This window comes from Saccostrea cucullata, unplaced genomic scaffold (assembly GCF_032062105.1).
Source record: "Saccostrea cucullata isolate Sc308-1 unplaced genomic scaffold, CSIRO_AGI_Scuc_v1 ctg1145, whole genome shotgun sequence".
Classification (NCBI taxonomy): Eukaryota; Metazoa; Mollusca; class Bivalvia; order Ostreida; family Ostreidae; genus Saccostrea; species Saccostrea cuccullata.
This window is the reverse complement of record NW_026919948.1, coordinates 96,533-117,500: the sequence shown is the minus strand read 5'-3', so window position 1 is coordinate 117,500 and position 20,968 is coordinate 96,533. Positions and strand designations below refer to the sequence as shown.

The 20,968-nt window shown below is 34.8% G+C and overlaps 1 protein-coding gene across 1 annotated transcript in view; it reads right to left on the bottom strand.

Moving 5' to 3' along the window:
* Positions 1-20,968, bottom strand: part of LOC134240859 (diacylglycerol kinase theta-like) — a 29,931-nt gene that overhangs the window by 7,470 nt on the left and 1,493 nt on the right. Inside the window, exons 2-16 of the mRNA XM_062722947.1 lie at positions 12,061-12,243; positions 11,858-11,952; positions 10,536-10,670; positions 9,631-9,778; positions 9,110-9,196; positions 7,491-7,607; positions 6,643-6,740; positions 5,977-6,049; positions 5,486-5,624; positions 5,130-5,220; positions 3,573-3,686; positions 2,778-2,928; positions 1,108-1,265; positions 433-733; positions 165-273 (exon numbers count right to left, since the gene is read on the bottom strand). Of these exons, the coding sequence (XP_062578931.1) occupies positions 165-273; positions 433-733; positions 1,108-1,265; positions 2,778-2,928; positions 3,573-3,686; positions 5,130-5,220; positions 5,486-5,624; positions 5,977-6,049; positions 6,643-6,740; positions 7,491-7,607; positions 9,110-9,196; positions 9,631-9,778; positions 10,536-10,670; positions 11,858-11,952; positions 12,061-12,243 (1,999 nt within the window). The remainder of the gene's footprint in view (positions 1-164; positions 274-432; positions 734-1,107; positions 1,266-2,777; positions 2,929-3,572; positions 3,687-5,129; positions 5,221-5,485; positions 5,625-5,976; positions 6,050-6,642; positions 6,741-7,490; positions 7,608-9,109; positions 9,197-9,630; positions 9,779-10,535; positions 10,671-11,857; positions 11,953-12,060; positions 12,244-20,968) is intronic.

The window sequence follows — 20,968 nt, the reverse complement described above, 5'->3', positions numbered from 1 at the left end:
AAAAAAAGAGAAAAGAATGTTTAAATTGTACATTTGTGTATGTTGAAATGCCCCTCGGGGCCCTTGATTGGTAAATAAAATATTTTGTATAAAAACTTCTCGCATTAATAAAAAGCGATTTAACATAGTAAACATGCAGCTTCATTAACAATCATATTCTTTACCTGTCTAATTTAATTTCCTCAGCATCTATTACATCTCTCAGTAAATTTAATGGATCCTCTCCTCCGGTGTAACCTGGTCCCCATCGTAAAACTCGAGCCAAGTCATTACCTAGACATTGGAAGAGTACAAAGAATACTCATGCTCATTCTTCAACCAATCAAATTTAATATCAAAGTACAAACTCTGACACTTTATAAAATTTGTTTGAAATTAAATGTATTAAACAGAGAAATTATTATTTTGCCATGGTATGAATTAATTGCTAACCTGTACCCAATGGCACAATGGCCAGAGGAGGTGACTGGCACACTGCGTCCTGTCCGACGTTATCCAGACAGGACAACACCCACCCAACTGTCCCGTCTCCCCCACAGGCGAGAATTTTATAGTGTGCTACATGTCTGAACACATACAGGCCTGGCAGAGGACCCCCGTTCTCCAGGTTAAACACCTGGTGGGGGTTGAGTAGTTTGCGGAAGGAAGTGATGAGCTCCGAGCCCTGACAGCCTCCACTCTTTGCATTGACAAACACTAGTAGAGGACTGACATTTTCTAAGATCATGTGGGACTGAAACAAAGGATGTAAGCCAAATTAATAAACTAAAGCAAATCATATAAAAACATAGTTAAATTGTGATAAAAATATTGACAAAGTACAATTAAATCACGCAATGCTCAAGTGAGTCAAAATGAACCTGTTTGTTAGGATAGACAAATCCTGGACAAAATTTGAACAGGAAAGATATTTGGCACCTGCTTCTCAATTGTGATGTTGCCTCTGACTCTCATCTTCTCTGCTTGACATGAGACTCCAGGGACAATATGAATATAGTTTTTAAAACATTTGTCTTCATTTGGAAACAAGATTTACCAAAATGGATTGTGTATACATGTATATTACATGTATCCACTCTTTCTGCAGGCAAATGTGATCCAACTTACCTGAATATTGGGTAAAAGCAATGCTAATATTGGTTTCTGGTCATATGTACTGTTACTCAAAATGTTGAATGCATTAGTGGCATGTTCTGCAGAGTTGTATATTACCACCAATGACCCATACTCATAGTATATCACATCAAAATAGGACCATTTGTTTTCTAAAACAAAACATTAAATTATTTTAATCTTTTGTACCTCAATAGTATACTTTTAAAATATACAATCAAGATATAGAAAATATATTAATTCTGCATGACCTTTTTTAAAGAATGAAATCTATTATAATAGGTAATCATTTTTTAAAAAATATTTTTGCTACAAGTATGAGCTCGCAAAAATTTCCATGTTTATATACTATACAAAATCACTAACCAGGAGTGATAAAGTCTAGAAGTAGTTTTTCATATTGTGCATGTTTATACTATAAACAAGAGGCCCACGGGCCTTATAGGTCACCTGAGTATCGTGTAACAACTTTCAAACAAATAACTTCGGTTTGTGTTTTAAACAAGAGGCCATGAAATTTACAATTCATAATTTTCAAAGAGGCACCATTGCTTATCATAATTATAAACTTAGCATGCTTACTCTATTAATTAATACCCAGAGGTTGATCAGAGTAACAAAGAGAAAATGCACTTCCACTTTATAACCAGTTTTGCACCTCACCCAAAGGAACCACAGACCATGGTGCCATATATTTCAAAATTTTGCAAATTTTATCATAAAATGGTTGATTAATACCAAAGAGCAGATTTCAAAGCATTAATTTATTTTCAGACTATGTAACCCCCCCTACCCCGACCCAGGGGGGGGGGAGGGCATAAAAAATAATCATTTTGCTAGATGCACCTTTCTTCATCATAAATATATATATATGGATCATTGGCATAAAACCCAGGAGCAAAGGAAAAGATTTTCAAAGAATTAATGTATTTTCACTATATAATCTATATAGCCTCTCCCTAGCACTAGAACCCCAGATCCTGGGGCCATAAATTTCACAATTTTGGAAGAAGCACTCTTGCTCATCATAACTATGTGCTTAGTTAGTTAATTTAATACCCAGAAGCGGAGAAGAAGATTTTCAAAGAATAAATGCATTTTCACTATATAATCAATAGAGCCCCGCCCAAACACCAGAACCCCTGACCCTGGGGCCATAAAATTCACAGTTTTGGAAGAGGCACTCTTGCTCATCATAACTATGTACTTAGTTAGTTTATTTAATACCCAGGAGCAGAGAAGAAGATTTTTAAAGAAATAATGCATTTTCACTATATAATCTATATAGCCCCGCCCTAGCACTAGAACCCCTGACCCTGGGGACATGAATTTCACAACTTTGGTAGAGGACTCAATGCTCAATACATTCATGCCAACAGTTTGCCTGCTTGATGTCCAGGAGTAAAGGAGAAGATTTTTAAAGATTGCAATAATTTTAGTGGTTTTGGCCCCACCCCCCAGGCCCCAGGGGGGTAGGGACCATGAAATTCACAATTTATGTTCCCCTTTACCCATGGATGCTCATACCAAATTTGGTTGAAATTGGTTCAGTGGTTTCACAGAAGAAGCTAAAAATGTTCAGATGTTAACACACGACGGACGACGAACGAAATCAGATAGCAATAGGTCACCTGAGTTACTCAGGTGACCTAAAAATCACTGACCAGGAGTGATAAAGTCTAGAAGTAGTTTTTCATATTGTCGTTGAGCCAGGCCTGTGGGTAAATTTCCTACAAAGAGTGAGATACTGGGTCCATGTGGGTCTTCCTTCTGCTTCAGGTAGAACCGTGTCATCCTGTTCTGTTGTAACGAGTCCTAAAGATAAATTAACAGTTTACAGTGGTCAGTAATGAGTTCTATACAGCAGTAAATGCAAACTCTAACAAATGACCAAAACATATTTCTGTTATTATCAAATGCCACTCGATAGTTTATTTTCTTTTTGTTCGATATTGTAAAATGTTTTCACTCTAATGTTTTTCCTCACTAGTTTCCAAGACACAATGATCTCTTGAGTCAAGATCATGATACATCCCTAAGCACTGGAATCAACTTATATACATTAAATCCATTCCCACGCACCAAAATTTTACCGTCTGATGTTAACGTTAACTCTTTAATTATAAGTTCTTTTTTTTTTTTTATTTTCAAACAGTTTTCCCCCCTAGAAATTTACAAGTAAAGAAAAGGTGCCCTGTTAAAGGTTATTCGATATAGGAGCAACTAATGTCCACCTTTCGCTCTGATTAATGAACACAAGGATCAAGAATTTTGGTCAACAGCTAAGTGTCACTCAGGTTATCTCAACATGGAGCTATCCTGTAATGATGACAATTGTCCAACAGAAAATAGAGATGGATTCAAGAGAGAGATGAAGTAACTAAATCATACAGCAGTAATTTCCCCTTAACTTGTGGCCTTAGATTATCATTTACATACTGATATTCTTTGATCCTTACCTTTCGACTTTTCTGTAGAATCTGCCAAGGTCTTGCATCAATAGGAAGTACCTGCTCATTGACTCCTTTATCCAGGACAACCTCAATCAAATTAAACGTCTCAGGGTCCACATCCTGTAATGTTTAATGTTAGAATCTCATTATAATTGGAATGTACACCATTTATCAAGAGTTAATATGATCTAATTTTTATGAATATCCAAATGTTTCTTCTACAGTACAATACTAAATCAAGTTTTAACACTGTATGAGACTACCTGACATTAGCGACCATTTTAGAATTTTCCTTTATGGTTGCTTAAAACAGGTTAACGGTAGTCTGTACTTGACTTATTTAATGCAGTTGTAATCAAAACAATCTGTCTATACGAGGGTTGATCCAAACCAAAAGTTTGTGGAATTTCTTATATCTAAAATTTTATCGTGATTTGATGAAAGCAAACAACAGGCATATTCAAAATATAAAGTCATAATGCAACAATATTGGAAAATTTCAACACTTTCCAATTACCAATAAGGTCACACGAGCTTCCTGAAAATGGATAGTTGTGAAATCAGGGGGGAGACTTTGATGTTACGTCAAGTTAGATATGCCACATCACATTATAGAAGCATCTCGCCCTAATGTCCAATTTGAATACATAATTCTACAAAATGCTTCCCGTTTCTCCATTTTTTTTGTTTCAAGAAAAGCTTGGGTATCCTCTCGCACCAACTTATCTTCATTTTTCACTCATATTTCAAAATACTACCCATTTTCCATATGACGTTCCAATTTGAATAGCAATTTCAAGAGCAGTACGGCAGCCAACAACATCCATTAACGCTTTTAATTGACTAGAAGATAGGCACTTAAAACAGAGCCCCCAAAAAGCTACCAAACCTTTAATCAATGTCCATGGAAGTTCTATTTTTCTTAAATTTCTTATGCCACTGGAAAACCAGTAACTTAAATGTATTTTTCCCAAGCCTATGTCAATAATATACATGTTTAAGATAGAGTGATCCTGGGATTTTCACAAAAGGTATGACTTGACCGAAATTTGACGTTGTCTAACAACTTAAAGATGAACAATAAATCATCAACTAATAAACTAAATATCAAGTAAAATCAGTAAAAATCTCACACCTCACACAAAGGTTTATAAAAGATCAAAAATCGTAATAATGACATCATTTTTGTTTCATATACCACGTAGGGCGGTTTAATTCTCATTTCATATATTAAAAATTAAAATGATAATAAATGTTTAAATGTCTCCCCCGCATTTCCAAACAACCGTTTCTACGGCAACTGCCATAGAGTTACTATCAAAGATATTTAAAATGTTTTTTAATTTAAAATATTCATCAAGTACGTGTCTTTTTTCATTTGTAATTTTCAACCACTTCCACTTAAAAATTAAAAAAAATATTAAGAAATTCCATGAACTTTTGGATCAACCCTCATATTTAAGTATAAACAGATATTCTAAATATTTGTGCCCACTTTTGTCAAGGTATTTTGTTTTCATGCTTTAAGATTTAAATGTACAGTGCATTATAAAACTGTCTTACCTCTACCCCAAACTTCTGAAGAGCTTCACGTATAACATCAACACATGTCATATCTGAATCAATTTCTATATTTTTGTAACTTCCTGATACCCTGTAAATAAAAGTAATTCAGAATGGTTTATATGTCTTTCATAAATTCAGGAAGGATAGTAAGGCCTTTAGGGAGTCTGACACCCTGTCTATTCCGAGACAAAATTTGTCTCTCAATACATGTCAGATTAGAAAGATTTCACTCTCTTTAGAGAAGCTGTCTAGATTAATTGATTGTAATCCCTGTTCTCAATGTTACTATTTTAATATCAATATGAAAATAAATACATGTATTGTGATTATAAAATCTGCCTTCAGTAGAGTACCTCAGCACTCCTGGATACACTTTGATAATGCCCCTTTCCGAGTCCTGCTCTCTGAAGCGTAAGAAAATGGAGGGTCTTTTGTCTTCTGCGGTCTTCAACTGTGATCTAATGGGACTGTTCTCATCAAGTTCTCTCTCTTCTATCAAATAGAAAAATTATATCAGGTTAAGTTATTCAATTATGTGTACAGAGAAGTCCTTCAAATATGTGTACATTATTCTGAAATTTAAAAGTAAACAACACTTGGAGAAAGCATCTTTCCACAAAAGCTTCTTAAAACAAAGAAAATCAAGTCTTTTGTCAGGATTGAAATTATTTCAACCTCACATTTTCAACAGAAACTTATTGTTTATTATTTTTATGCCCCCCAAAATCTATCTTTCCTGACCATATCATTTGCATGAAAGCAGTGGATCACAGCTGATTTCTTTGGACCATTACCATATACCTGGAGTTGTTTCCCAACAAAGATTTAAGAATCTGTGACCTACCTGTATCTGTCACTTCTGAGACATAGTAGTTCTTCGGATCATCTGATATGTGGAATGTTTTCAGCGATGCTTCCTGTACAAGAAAAAAAGTACCTGTATATAACTTTTAATTTTCAAAATCTGGTTCAAACTTTAATGAAAAATAATTTCTTACTGCCTGATGGTACATGTATATTAAAAATCTTAAGGCATTTAAGTTTTTAGCATCTATGAAAATGTCCGGACAATATGTGCAAAAAGCAATGGAAATTGATATCTGTGTAACCTTTGTGATGTGTACAACTGCTAAACTGAGTGTAACAAAAGAGCAAAAATTCACAATATGTTCACAATATAATTGGTATGCTAACAGACAAATATACCATTTCAGCGAGAGTCATTTTCAAGGTAGATATAAAATGGGAGCTGTATATATTTAATTGCAGTCAAAAGTCTTAGGTAACAATGTTAATTAACAAGAGCTGCTGTTATGAAAAATCCTCATGTTGTCAGTATAGGTGTACAATTTATAATATTGCTGTAAATTGACCTTAATTTGATGACTTTTTCCAGCATCTTATTCAAGCTCAGAAATTATTGTCATGACCTGAATTTCAATCTTTTAAAAACTATGTTGTTATAACTTCATTGTAGCTCACTTTAATATATATAGCCAGATAAACTCACCAGTATACTTTGAAAAGAAGCATTCTTTGGAACAGATACTGTTCTATACCGCTTCTCCTTTAAAGAATTGTCCCCATCATACACATGGAAAACTTCCACTGAAAAAAAAGTACCTTTCATCAGTTAGTGCCAATATCAATTTTTTTTTAATACAGCACATTCTAAGGAAACTGAATTAATGTTTCTCTTCTCAAATTGAGGCCAAACATATGTGACAGAAATCTCACAACCAGGACAAGTCTTGACTCTGCTCACAATCAAGTTTACACTTCACTATACTCACAATCATGGTGAGATTTTACATAACTCACAATCAGGTGAGACTTTACATAACTCACAATCAGGTCGAGACTTGACTCAACTCACAATTGAATCAGAGTGAGACTTGTTCATACTCATATCACTGGGTGTGATTTTACCCAACTCACAATAAAGTTAGGACTACCGGTAGTCTCAAGATCAGGTGAGACTTGATTCAACTCGCAATCAGGGTGATACCTGACTCTACTTACAATCAGAGTGAGACTTGACTCAACTCGCAATCAGGGTGATACCTGACTCTACTCACAATCAGGGTGGGACTTGACTCTACTCACAATCAGGGTGGGACTTGACTCAACACACACTCAGGGCAGGACTTGACTCTACTCACAATCAGGGTGGGACTTGTTTTTACTCACAATCAGGGTGGGACTTGTTTTTACTCACAATCAGGGTGGGACTTGTTTTTACTCACAATCAGGACAGGACTTGTTTTTACTCACAATCAGGACAGGACTTGTTTTTACTCACAATCAGGACAGGACTTGTTTTTACTCACAATCAGGACAGGACTTGTTTTTACTCACAATCAGGGTCTTTATCCTTATCCTTGTATTCCTTCTCACGAGGGGATTTTCTTTCACGATCCTCATCATCATTTTTGGAATCTCCACTGGATGGACAGTCATCAAAAACTGGTTTTACTATAAACATATACACAACACTGAAGATTATGCACTAAAAGTTCTTCTTCCTTCAATTTATATAAGATTTAAGTTCAAACTATTGTAAAACTGTGAAGTATAACCCATATGCTGAGAAACTTTCAATCAGAAATACATATAAAACTTCAAGGTCAAGATAATGGGGTTATAATTCATAAAATATTTGGAGAGGTCTTATCACATTTAATACACATGTTAAATAGAAATGCCCTATTTCTCTCAAAAGTTATCAACAAATAATAATTGTTAAGACCAGGTCAAACTTCAAGGTCAAGGGTTAAAATCCACAGTATATTTGGAAAAGTCTTTTCACAGGCAATGCACAAATTAAATATTAGTGCCATATCTTCTCTCCTTCAGTAGTTGTAGCAATGACAAAATTTCTGAAAATTAAGTCACTCTTCAAGGTTAAGGTAATGCAGACAAAAATCACAGCATGTGTGGAAGCATCTTGTCACAAGTAATCCATAGGTCAAATTTATCTTCTTTCATTCAAAAGTTATAACCATGTATAAATTTTTGAATAGATGGTCAAACTTCAAGATCATCGATTCAAAAATCATGATCTATTTTGAAAAATTGAAAGGTCTTGTCAAAGGTTGTACAACAGGAGAGCCCCATCTCTTTTCATTCAAAATTAATGACCAAGGTTAAAGTTATGTTCAAATATTTGAAATGTAGGTCATACTTCAAAATTAAGATAAAGGATAAAAATTCATAATGTATTTCGAAAGGTCTTGTCCAAGTACATGCAAGATCATCGTCGCAAACCACGGCCAAAATGTACGCTCCTCTCCCATCTGGCCATGGTTGAACAAGGAGAGAATTCTTCGTAGCTCATTAAAATATTGACCAATGCAAGTAAAGCATAGTCGTATGATGAACTTTATCGCGACCTTTCAACATCCAATTGCATTGTAGGAAATATTTCTTGTATACTGTTGACGTCAGTTGTTGCGATGGAAACAAAACTTGCCACCGACTGAATATGACGTCACAATAGAGAGACGTAAATATTCAAGATTACGACACTTTTTGTGCCCAAGCAGCCACGGGTAGGAGAGAGCTATATATGCGGACTCTGGACCGTGGCTTGAGACGATGATGCAAGATATGAAACCATATTTTTTCTCATTTAAAAGTTATGTCCATAGTTTTAAAGTTTTTGTGACAGACGGACAAGATGGACAGACCGACAAACAAATGTTATTCCATGTCCCCTCATTATTGCAAAAGTAGGATATGAAAAAAAAGATAACATTACAGAAATATCTCTAATGGTTTAAGCTAGAACAAGAGCACACCTTCTTTATTGATTTTTTTCCCTACAGATAGTCTCAACAATCAATACATCTCAAATAAATAAAGATTTGTATCATATTTATATTTTTGTACCATATATCAACTATCTTTGTACAACTCCACCTTCATGACTTAAAAAATACATCTCTGAAATAGTTTTTTAAAAAAAAAGCTCTTACTAAGATAGGTATCAGATTCCTCAGAAGTCCCATTTCGACTGCCCTTTTTGGGTTTCGTTTTCTGGGATTTATCTATTTTCTCAGATTCTGGATAGAAAAGTATTTAGTCTTGAGTAAATTAAGCCATTCAAAAATACTCTTAAATCAACTTTACAGATTATCATCTGAAAGGATGAAGTGAAATTAATTACAAGTTCATGTGAAAATGACTGCATTAAACCATCTGGAGATTTCATAATACATGTACCTAGAATTTGCCAAAATTGATCATGCAGAAAGTCCACAATTCAAAGTCCATTTAGACTTTTAAAAATTATAATAAATACATGAAAACCAAACTTCACACAAAAGCATTTTCTACTTAAAATTTGCTTAAATAACATTCCTGTTTTTAAAATTAGATCTTTGAAAATGTTGTTCAAAATAAAACTGTGGATAGATTAACAAAGTAGAGCTACAAAGCATTTTTATAATGTTTCTTAGTAGTACTAGTCAAACGGTTGAAGACATTAAGACCAGACCTTCAGGGGTCCTGACACTGATTCCAAGGATTTTGTCCATACTGATGTTTATTCTGGGAACAGTCAAACAGCTGGGGGGCAGCATGATTTCCCGTAAACTTCCAAAGTTACACTCCGCTGGAAGAAGTCTGTAGCAACTAGCATGGGACTGGAATCATAGAGCAACCATTTACAATACAAAGTAAAACAATTCTTACATCATCTAAAAATACTCATTTTGTACACTGAATCTTGTGTACCACTTTGATCCCCTATAATGGCACACACTATCCTTGAGTGTAATGATTTGAACAAAACAAAGAATGATATGCTTCTGTCTTCTTCACTCTCAGTAGATTGACAAAAATATGTGTCTGACTTTTTCAAAAACGTTTGCTTGTACTCAATCCTCCTTCATAAAATGCCAATCATACCTAAATATGAAATAGAAGATAATGTTGCTATTTCAGAATTATCTCCCCTTGAAAGAAAGTTTGACCTGTCAACTGAACAAATCTGAATCTAAATTACCCAAAGATAATTACAGCAAATTGGTTAAAATTTGACAAGTTGTACTAGAGAAGAAAATCAAATGTCAAAAGTTTACAGTCATTGCACAGCATTTACTTGGAGTTCACTACTTTTCTTATTGCAAGTACATGTATCATGTTTTCCTTAGAAGTCTAACAGATCATGAAACAATCCCAGGCAGTATTATTCATACAGGGCATACATCTTTGTATTAAAATTGACTTTAAAAATGATAAAAATTTAACTAACACAGTCTTCGAGCCATGCAAAACCTCAAGTGTGTCATTGCCCATCAAATTCTAAATCAAATTTAACATACCATATAAAAAACATATTAACATTTGTTAAAGTGTGTACCTTTAGCATTAAATAAGAAGTAATTTGCCAGTACATACCGTGACTCCACACCACTCACAGCGCATGCCAGCCATGCATTCCGAGGACCAGCAAGTCTTTTTACAGGCCACACATTTGGAATTCGCTGGCAAGTTCCCCTCCCTCCAATGGTGGTATTGCACTATATTTTGTTGCTGTAAATAAACAGAGGGTGTACTATTCTTATTCAGGGACTGATCAATGTTATATTGACTAATATTTTTTATTATTGAAGGGATGCTCCTAGATTTGAATACCCACTTAAGATAAGCTGGGAATAGGCCTACATATTATGCTAAATCAGTCAGTAGAGCACAGAAAGTCCATTAGATTCAGTCCCTGATGCATATTTCAGATTCAGCATTCGAAGGTGTGTCATGTGATATGTATGCAAGTTTGGTTATGTTTTATACTGTGCCAAAAACAATCAAATGCTCAGTCTTTTGATCCCAAATCAAATTATCTCCCTCTAGCCAGTGAATTGCCAGTTACTTTTCTGAAACATATGGAACTACAAAGTCAAAATATAATTCTCCATACATATGATAAATATACATTGTCTCCTCTATTTTTACTACATCCTTGAACTTCTGACCCACACCTCAAGCTACTTAGTACCTATCATCTTCAAAGCTTGAAATTGATTCTGTTCATATTGTGTGCCCAAAATTGGATGCTTAGAGACTAATCATTGTGTTTAACTTGAACCAATTAGACAAATATAGTTTACCAGTCCATAGTGACAATGTCAATGTTGAAAACTTATTGTTCCAAAACATACCACTCATAAAAACCACTAAAACAAACATTTTTGTCATGCTTGGTGTTATTTTTATGCAAATGTACAAGGTATCAGGTAATAAGAACCATGGAGATTATCCCAAGCAGACAAATTAACCAATGAAATCTCAACAGATGCAAGTTGACTAGAAAGGCTTTCTTATAACAGATTTGCCTGAATTTATGCTTATACAAAATGCAAATAAAAAAATTCTAAAATACTTAGAATTTGTAAACTTTTCCATGATTTTCAAACTATGCAACTTATTAAATTTATTAATTTTCCTTACATAATCTTGTAACATGTTGTAATGTGGCTTTACTTGTCATTTTGATAATTTCTGATGAAAGTTCTTTTATCGTCTGTCTTTAACCCAAGACTGACAGAAAATTATAAATCACATATTTTACAAAGTTTCGAGCATCCTGCATCAGCAGAAATTCTTTAAATAGCAAAGATTATGATTTGCACATCAATAAGAAAAAAAATAAATTACTAGGAAAGTAATTGTCCTTAGCTTTGGATATGTGTTTACGATATATATAAATATCTATTACATACGCCAACTCGATCATTGTCAGGGGTGTAGGTGGCACATTCCTTACAGTTGCTGACCACAAAGTCTTGGCAATCCACATGGGCATAATATTCACACACTATAAAATTTGTGAAAAATAGTGCATTAAACTTGCTTCATTTGAATGCTGTCTGTTTAAAGTCAAAATTCAACGTGTATAAAATAAGTTTAGAGGCTATAGACTTACATTCACATCTGATTGCGGGACTGTCCTCCAACCTCTTGCGACACACATCACAGAATTTACGTTTGAAGATGGAGGGTGTTGAGAAGCAGTGTGCCACAGGATTCTTGATCAGGGTCGTGGCAATACTGGAGCATGCAGATACCACTAATTTCAGACATCGCTCATGGACCACAAAGTTGCAAACTAAATTAATGGAAATATTATGTAGTACAGACTTTACAGTCAAATCAAAAAGAACAAGAGATGTTTGTAAAACACTTTATGTCCCCCTAGCTCCCCCACAAATTGGAATTTTTCTAAGTCCAAAAGGGCATAACTCTGTCAAAAATGGTGTGATCATACCCAAAACAAAACTTGACCTAGATATTCATCTGACTAATCTGTATACTAAATTCCATTTCAATATGTGCAACCTCTCCAAAGAAAATGAACGGAAACTGCAAATAGTTGGAATTTTTCTAAGTCCAAGGGGTATAACTCTGTCAATAATGCTGCGATAGTACCCCAAACAGAACTTGACCTAGATATTCATCTTATAAATCCATATACCAAATTTCATTTCAGTATGTGCAACGGTTGTGAAGAAAATAATAATAATAATAATAATAATAAATACTTTATTTAAAGAAGGTAACCTGGTTAGTGCATGCACTATTCTTCCCCAGGGCCTTCTATATATATCAAATACAAAAATATACAGAATACAATTCATCATATATAATAGTAATATGTTTTAGGAATTATAATCACACGATTATAAATATAGTGTCCATGTATATTTAATTAACAATCATAATACAATATACAATATCGAAACCTTATTGTGCTCAAATAATTGTGCGGCAGCTGATGATGTAATTTTCTATATTACGCTTAAATGTTCGTAGTGATTGAGAGAGTCTAATGTGTTGGGGAAGTTTATTCCACAGATGTACACCTGAATACTGAAAAGATGTCTTGAATAAGTTTGTACGAAATTTCGGCAGTCTTAGATCATAATTACTTTCAGATCGAAGGTTATAAGAAGATGTTGAATGAAATTCAAATAAATTACAAAGATATTGGGGAGTCGTTCCACTGAAATGAACGGAAAGTAAATGGACCAACAGAACGAACGACAGTCCAACAGCAGCAAAGCAATATGCCCTTCCTTCTTCGAAGGGGGGCATAAAAACTGAGATATCCGACAAATTGAGATGTTGAGGGTAAAATACTAAGAGAATAACTAGTTGGAACTTCAAAATCACTTTGACATATCCATTGTATTCAAGATATCAGTGTTCAAGATACCTAAGTTCAGTGAACTTCTAACAAGTATAATCTTCTATTTTACTTATCTATGGTACAACTGCTAAGTAGAACAAAAACATTAGATGTTTGTAAAACACTTATGCCCCCTCCCCGCAATAATTGGAAGTTTTTCCAAGTCCAATGGACATAACTCTATCAAAAATGGCTTTATCGTACCCAAAACAGAACTTGACCTAAATTTCATTTCAGTTCGTGGAACCTCTGCAAAGAAAATGAATGGAAACTGCAAAAATTGGAATTTTTCTAAGTCCAAGGGGCATAACTCTGTCAAAAATGGCTTAATCATACCCAAAACATAATTCGACCTAGATATGAGCAATGGTTGTGAAGAAAATGAACTGACAGACAGCAGCAAAGCAATATGCCCTCCCTTCTTCTCCTAACTTATTCCCATTAAAATTTTGTGAATATGACTTGAATTTGCCCCCCCCCCCCCCCCCCATTAAAAAACAATACAAAATCAAAGTACTCAGTACAGAGAGCCGGGCTCATTTACAGAGTAGAATGAATTTCTTACATGAATCACATCTATATTCTGATGAAAAAAAATATTTTAAAACTATATATATAAATGATAAGGCACTGACAGTGAGTTTTTCAATCCTAATACAATGAAGCGCATTGAAGTGGTAAAATTTTCCATTTGGATGAAACGTTCTGAGTCATGTTTTGAACGTCAATTATAACATTACGACACGCCCACTTCTTTAGAAACGAGAAAGGAATATTCGTCTTAATGTTTTAGGACATTACACATTCCGCAAAAACAACATGAGTTACACTGAAATTAAGATTTTTAAATAAGAAAGAGAGATAAAGAGTTTCCGCTTATATGTAAAACACGCATTGAAACGATTTTGTACATAATTATGATTTTTTTGTGTTTATTGGAGTTAGCATAGCACATGTATCAGTCGAACACGTGCTTACTCGGTGTTTATGTAGACCTTCAATTTCATTGGCTATTCTATTTATGAAATACCTGTTCTAAAGGTATTAAATTGAATCATTTGACCGATTTTTCCTTTCTAAAGAAATGGGCATGTCTAAAGATAGCTCAAAACGTTCCATCCAAACAGAAAATTTTACCACTTCAATGCGCTTCATTGTACCACGGTCCGATTTTGTCAGAATCAGAATTAATCTGGTACTGCAGCTGAATGTAAACAAACAGGCTAGTCTGGTTCCCTCTCCTGTTTTTCCTCGTATGTGTGGAGAACTACGATAACACTGATTATCAAAAATCCTTGTAAACGCTAATGAACTATGTTCTTTAACTTAGGACTGAAGTTTTCAAAGTCATTACTACTAATGTTTACATGTATTTATATAGATAAACAGTGATTGGGATAAGCTAGGGAGTAAATGTGACAATGGCGCACCCCAAGTCAGTGTCAATGTGACATTTCAAAATTCAATGCGCCAAACAGACTTTTTAATGGGACATTTCCTAGTTACAAATTTGCAATTGATTACTTGCTGTTTGAATTTCAGTTGACTTTACTTAATTGAAATTGTCAAATTATTGAATGACGACATTAAAAGAGTGTCAGAAAATAAATAAACACTGCAATTTAATTTCAATTCTTTATTTTTTGTGTCCGATGTTTGACATCTTTAAACTGATTTAAAGCCTGGTTTAGATCTATACTGCTTCCCTCCAATTTATGTTCAATTTTCGTTTTGGTTTTTCCTCCGAGACTACATCATCAGTCTTACCGTCAGATTTATCTCCATTCGTTCTGTCAGCATGTTATACTTCTTCCGAGTCATTTTGTAGCGATTTACTTAAATTTGTTTGTTAGGATTGTGAAAATTAAGAAAAAGTCTGTCCTTTATCGGTACGAGGTATTTTCTTAGGCAGCATGCTGCACTCCTGACACCAGTTTATTTCGTGCCCGTTAGCCAATCAGAAAACACGTAACTGTTTGATTAGATACTGGAGAAACGAAAGTCATACGAACGCTTTAACTGAACGATGTAAAACACTGTTTTTATTTCAAGCGTAAATTGACAGCGATTGTTATGGGAAAGACTACAAGCGCTTGGGGGAAAGCTCAAAGTTTAAAAGTATGCAGTGCATTATATGCGCCACGATGGCGCAGCGTTTTTAATTTTAATGTGACATTTTAAAATTTAATGCGACTATGGCGCAGGGCGCGTGCTTATCCCAATCACTGGATAAAACTTCGTTGCATTTTTGTTGCTTTATTTAGAGTTTGTAATATCTCAAAAGCGGTTGAGAGTAAGAACTATATTTTTTGCACGTAACTTTAAAATGGCGACTATGGGGCTGACTTCCTGTCTTGAACAGGATGACATAAGCTGGCAATTGCTCTTTGAGCAATAAGCTCGGCTAACAAAAATAAAAACTTGAAAAAAAAAAAAGACACATCCTCTTGACATTAGTAACCTCTCAGTGAATTTTGGAAATGCAATGTTTATCCCTTAGAAAATTATAAACCTTTTATGAATTTTACACCTTTGATACAAGTGACCTTGAACTTGCCATAGTGACCTTGCCAAAGTTGAGACACACTCTCAGGTCGAAAACAATCTCTGTGCCTGGTAAGAACTTCCAGTGATTTTCCATTACAAAGTAGCAGCCCAAATTAAAAGAATTTTATACTTTTTTGCCGTTGATCTCCAACTTGCCAGAATGAGCTGGTCAAGATCTGAGGCCTGTTCAACAAAGTGAACGTTTGCAAGCACTCGCCAAAATTCCTTATACCTCCAACAGAAATGTTCGTGAGCGCTCACTCTGTTGAACAGGCCTCAGGTCATACACTTGGATAACAAGCAATCTTTGTACCAAATATGAGCTTTCAGTGATTCATGTCACACCCTTGTTTGATAAGCATTTTGTGAACCAAGTCTGAGCTTTAAGTGGTTCTCCACATAACTTCTAAAATCTATAGCTTTTGCCAGTGACCATGAATTTGCTAAAAGTCCTTAGATCAAGGTCATGACATGCTCTTACTTCATAGGAAATCATTGTAAAAGTCGGCGCTTCTAGCATTTCTCCTAACAAAGTTATATCCAAAACAAGTTTGCACGGACAAACAGACAGATGGACAACATATATCCTTTATATCCCTAAAAACAAGTTTGCACAGACATACAGACAGACGGACAACGTATTTCTTATATATCCCTAAAAACTTTGTTCACAGGGGGTACATGTATAACAAGGAGTCTCTGATGAGACTGTAGCTTAAATAATTTGTCTTTATCGTTAGGAAAATAAATGCAAGACCTGGACTCGAAAATGTAGCAATTGCAGCATCATGAATGATCCGTGGTTAAGTTTACTTGGGCAGAGCTGTGGAAAATTTTTTCAAAAAGCCAGTCATTCGGACCGGCAAAAAGACAAGATATGCCAGTCCGAAGTGATTTTTGCCGGTCTGAAATAGTAAGTTGCAAAATTAAAAAGAAAAGCATAACATTTATTTTCTTAATAACACTTTACTTAATAATAACATTCAGTCTCCGTTTTCATTTTTTGCATTTATTACAATACTAGATTTCATCACTTTTGGGCATGTGTCAATGATAATTCTGCATAGTAAACGTAATGTTTTTAAAACGTGAATGCATTTGCAAATATATTTTACCTCGAAAACGAGTCTAAAAAATTCTGTGCATCGATAATTAAGATACCACCATCAAGAAATCGATGAAAAAAAATACTAAATCTGGGACAATCGGGAACGACGGAAGTACTAGGTTTACCGCTTTCCTTAACTGTGTTTGAAATTTTTCTTTAGAAATGTTTTACATACCCAGGTATTTAGCCTGCCTTTATCTTTAAATTTTTTATGTTTTCTACTAATTCTGTCCTATTTGTAAATTTAAAAGGTTACGCGAGACATGCTGGTTTCGCTTTCCTTTCCTATAGCCTAGATCTCGTGCAAAGAAAAAGTATTGTGCAATCGTATATAAGGTACAATAATTAAGCTGGGAAATGCGCCGATGATAGGCCTGAATTAAAATGGAAAAAACCAAAAACCTTTAACAAAGACAGAGATTGGTCATTTGGACCGACATTGATAGCATTTTTACCGGTCACAGGCATTTTTTGCTGGTCTTGCCGGCATGAATGGCAGTTTTCCACAGCTCTGCTTGGGTATCAAGTTTCATTAAATCAGGTCATAAACATAAGAGGAACAAGAGATGTTTGTAAAACACTTATGCCCCCTCCCCCCCCCCCCCCCCCAAATTGAAATTTTTCTAAGTCCAAGGGGCACAACTCTGTCAAAAATGGCTTGATCGTACTCAAGACAGAACCTGACCTAGATATTTATCTGATAAATCTGTATACTAAAATTCATTTCAGTATGTGCAACCTCTGCAAAGACAATGAACGGAAACTGCAAATAATTGTAATTTTTCTAAGTCCAAGTGGCATAACTCGATCAACAAGAGGCCCATGGGCCACATCGCTCACCTGAGAAGCTTTGACCATTCTGTTCTTTACCAGATTTCCCCCTTGTAATACATAATGCATCCCCACCCTACCCCACTGATCATAATTTAGACATTTTGAAATCTACACTAACCCAGGATCCTTCCATGTGCACATAAGTTTCAGCTTTTCTGGCCCAGTGGTTCTTGAGAAGAAGATTTTCTAAGATTTTCCTATATATTTCTATGTAAAACTTTGATTCCCCATTGTGGCCCCGCCCTTCCCCCGGGGGTCATGATTTGAACAATTTAAAATCTACACTACCCAAGGATGCTTCCACATAAGTTTCAGCTTTTCTGGCCCAGTGGTTCTTGAAAAGAAGATTTTCTAAGATTTTTCCTATATATTTCTATGTAAAACTTTGATTCCCCATTGTGGCCCTGCCCTTCCCCCGGGGGTCATGATTTGAACAATTTAGAATCTACACTACCCCAGGATGCTTCCACATAAGTTTCAGCTTTTCTGGCCCAGTGGTTCTTGAGAAGAAGATTTTCAAAGATTTTTCCTATATATTTCTATGTAAAACTTTGATTCCCCATTGTGTCCCCGCCCTTCCCCCGGGGGTCATGATTTGAACAATTTAGAATCTACACTACCCCAGGATGCTTCCACATAAGTTTCAGCTTTTCTGGCCCAGTGGTTCTTGAGAAGAAGATTTTCAAAGATTTTTCCTATATATTTCTATGTAAAACTTTGATTCCCCATTGTGTCCCCGCCCTTCCCCCGGGGGTCATGATTTGAACAATTTAGAATCTACACTACCCCAGGATGCTTCCATATAAGTTTCAGCTTTTCTGGCCCAGTGGTTCTTGAGAAGAAGATTTTTTAATGACCCCACCCTATTTTTGTCTTTTCTTGATTATCTCCCCTTGTGATGGGAGTTAGCCCTTTATTTTAACAATTTAAATTCTCCTTCACCCAAGGATGCTTTGTACCAAGTTTGGTCAAAATTGACCCAGTGGTTCTTGAGAAGAAGTCGAAAATGTGAAAAGTTTACAGACAGACGGACGGACGACGGACAAAATGTGATCAGAAAAGCTCACTTGAGCCTTCGGCTCAGGTGAGCTAAAAATGGCGCAATCATACCCAAAACAGAATTTGACCTAGATATTTATCTGATAAATCAGTATACTAAAATTCATTTCAGTATGTGCAACCTCTGCTAAGAAAATGAACAGAAACTGCAAATAAATGAAATTTTTCTAAGTCCAAGTGGCATAACTTGGTCAAAAATGGCGCAATCATACCCAGAACAGAACTTGACCTAGATATTCATCTGATAAATCAATATACTAAATTTCATTTCAGTACTTGCAAAGGTTGTGAAGAAAATGAACGGAAACTAAGTGGACTGACAGACCAACCGACAGACAACAGCAAAGCAATATGCCTTCCCTTCTTCGAAAGGGGGCATAAAAATTATGGTAGCCTTGTCACCCTTTCCAAAAGTGTTATAAAATGGTAGAGGACTTGAAAAGAGACTGAATGTTAATCATTTTGAAGTAAATACTGTATACAAGTTATTTTCGCCCCATGTTATTTTTGCCCTTTTACACTTACGAACAATGATGCCCTGTTTTTAATTCGTCCAGTCACTGTTCTGTTTAAGAATTAATGGTGTGATCTTTAAATTTGCCGTTTTAAATTCGCCCACTTGAGACAAGGGCAAAAGGGGTGAAAATTTTCCTGTATACAGTAGATGTTATTCTTTTTTTTTTTTTCATATTTTGCGAGTTTATCTTTTGAACCAAGCTGAAAACTTTTGAGCTGAAATCATTTCAGACAGGGTTATTATCTCTTCTTGCCAGGTCCAAATGACTGGCTATCTGAAGAAGTTTTCCACAATTCTGATGTCATAAGAAAAATTAACTTGAATCTTCACTACCTGTATGAGGATTCTTCCATGCTAATGTTCATGACTGGTCATGACTTTGTTCTTAAGCAGATGTTTATAAAATTTTTGTATAATATATTCCTATGTAAAACTTTCATTGCCTATTGTGAACCCACCTTACCCAATGGGGAAATGAATTGAATAATTCTAAATTTACACTATTGTACCTGGTGATGCTTCCAAATAAATATGATTTAACACTGGCTTTGTTGTTCTTGAGAAGAAAAATTTTTTTTTTAATCATACACAAATGTAAAAAAATTTTTTACACATGGTGACCCAACTCCTGATGGTCATGATATAAACAAACTTAAATCTGTAGTTCTGTACCGTGTCAGGAGGCTTTCATGTATTCTATTTTTTTTTATTATTACTATTTATTTAAAATTATTATTATTTTTTACAATTTCTTAATTATCCCCCCTTTGAAAAAGGTGTGACTCCTTATATGAACAAACTTGAAACTACCCGTAGTTTATCTAAGGATACTCTGTGCCAAGATTTTACTTGAAATTGACCAAGTGGTTTTGGAAAAAAAGCTGAAATTGTAAAAATCTTACTACCCAGTATAATGACAACAAAAGACATTGGATGGACAAATTTTGATCAGAAAATCTCACTCCAGGTGAGAGAAAAGGTTAATGATGACGACGCTTACAACAACGATGAGAGACAAAATAAAACTCTCAAATGAGCCTGTTTCCCAAGGGCCTTTAATGTCTACTAGGTATTTCGTATAAATTCATTTCCAATCTTGGTTGAATAAATTTCAAAACTTTACAAATTTAACCTCACTTTCCACTTTTTAAGTTTTTATTCTCTCAGAGAAAATCAAAATTTATTTTATTTACTTTATTGCACATAATGTGTGATATTCACAAAACATATGTTACAAAATATGAATGGGTTACTCAACAATATATCAGAGGAGTTTAGCGAACCAGGTTTTTTTTTTTTTTTTTTTTTTAAATCCCCATTTGGACTCGAGCTGAAAGTTCAGTTAAGTTTCAAAGCTTCCTCTGTTGTAACTTGTAGACTTCTTTCTATTTCTTTCTACATATACCGTGCATATTTATCATACAGTAAGAAATCTTCCACATTTTTACTTGTACTGTTCCTTGTAATTAATTCGCATGATTAGTTTAAGTTAATATACTTTGAAATGTTAAAAGGATCTCTGTCTGCCTGTTCAGGTTACCAAACTGTTGCCAATAATAATATAAATCAAAATAGCACCT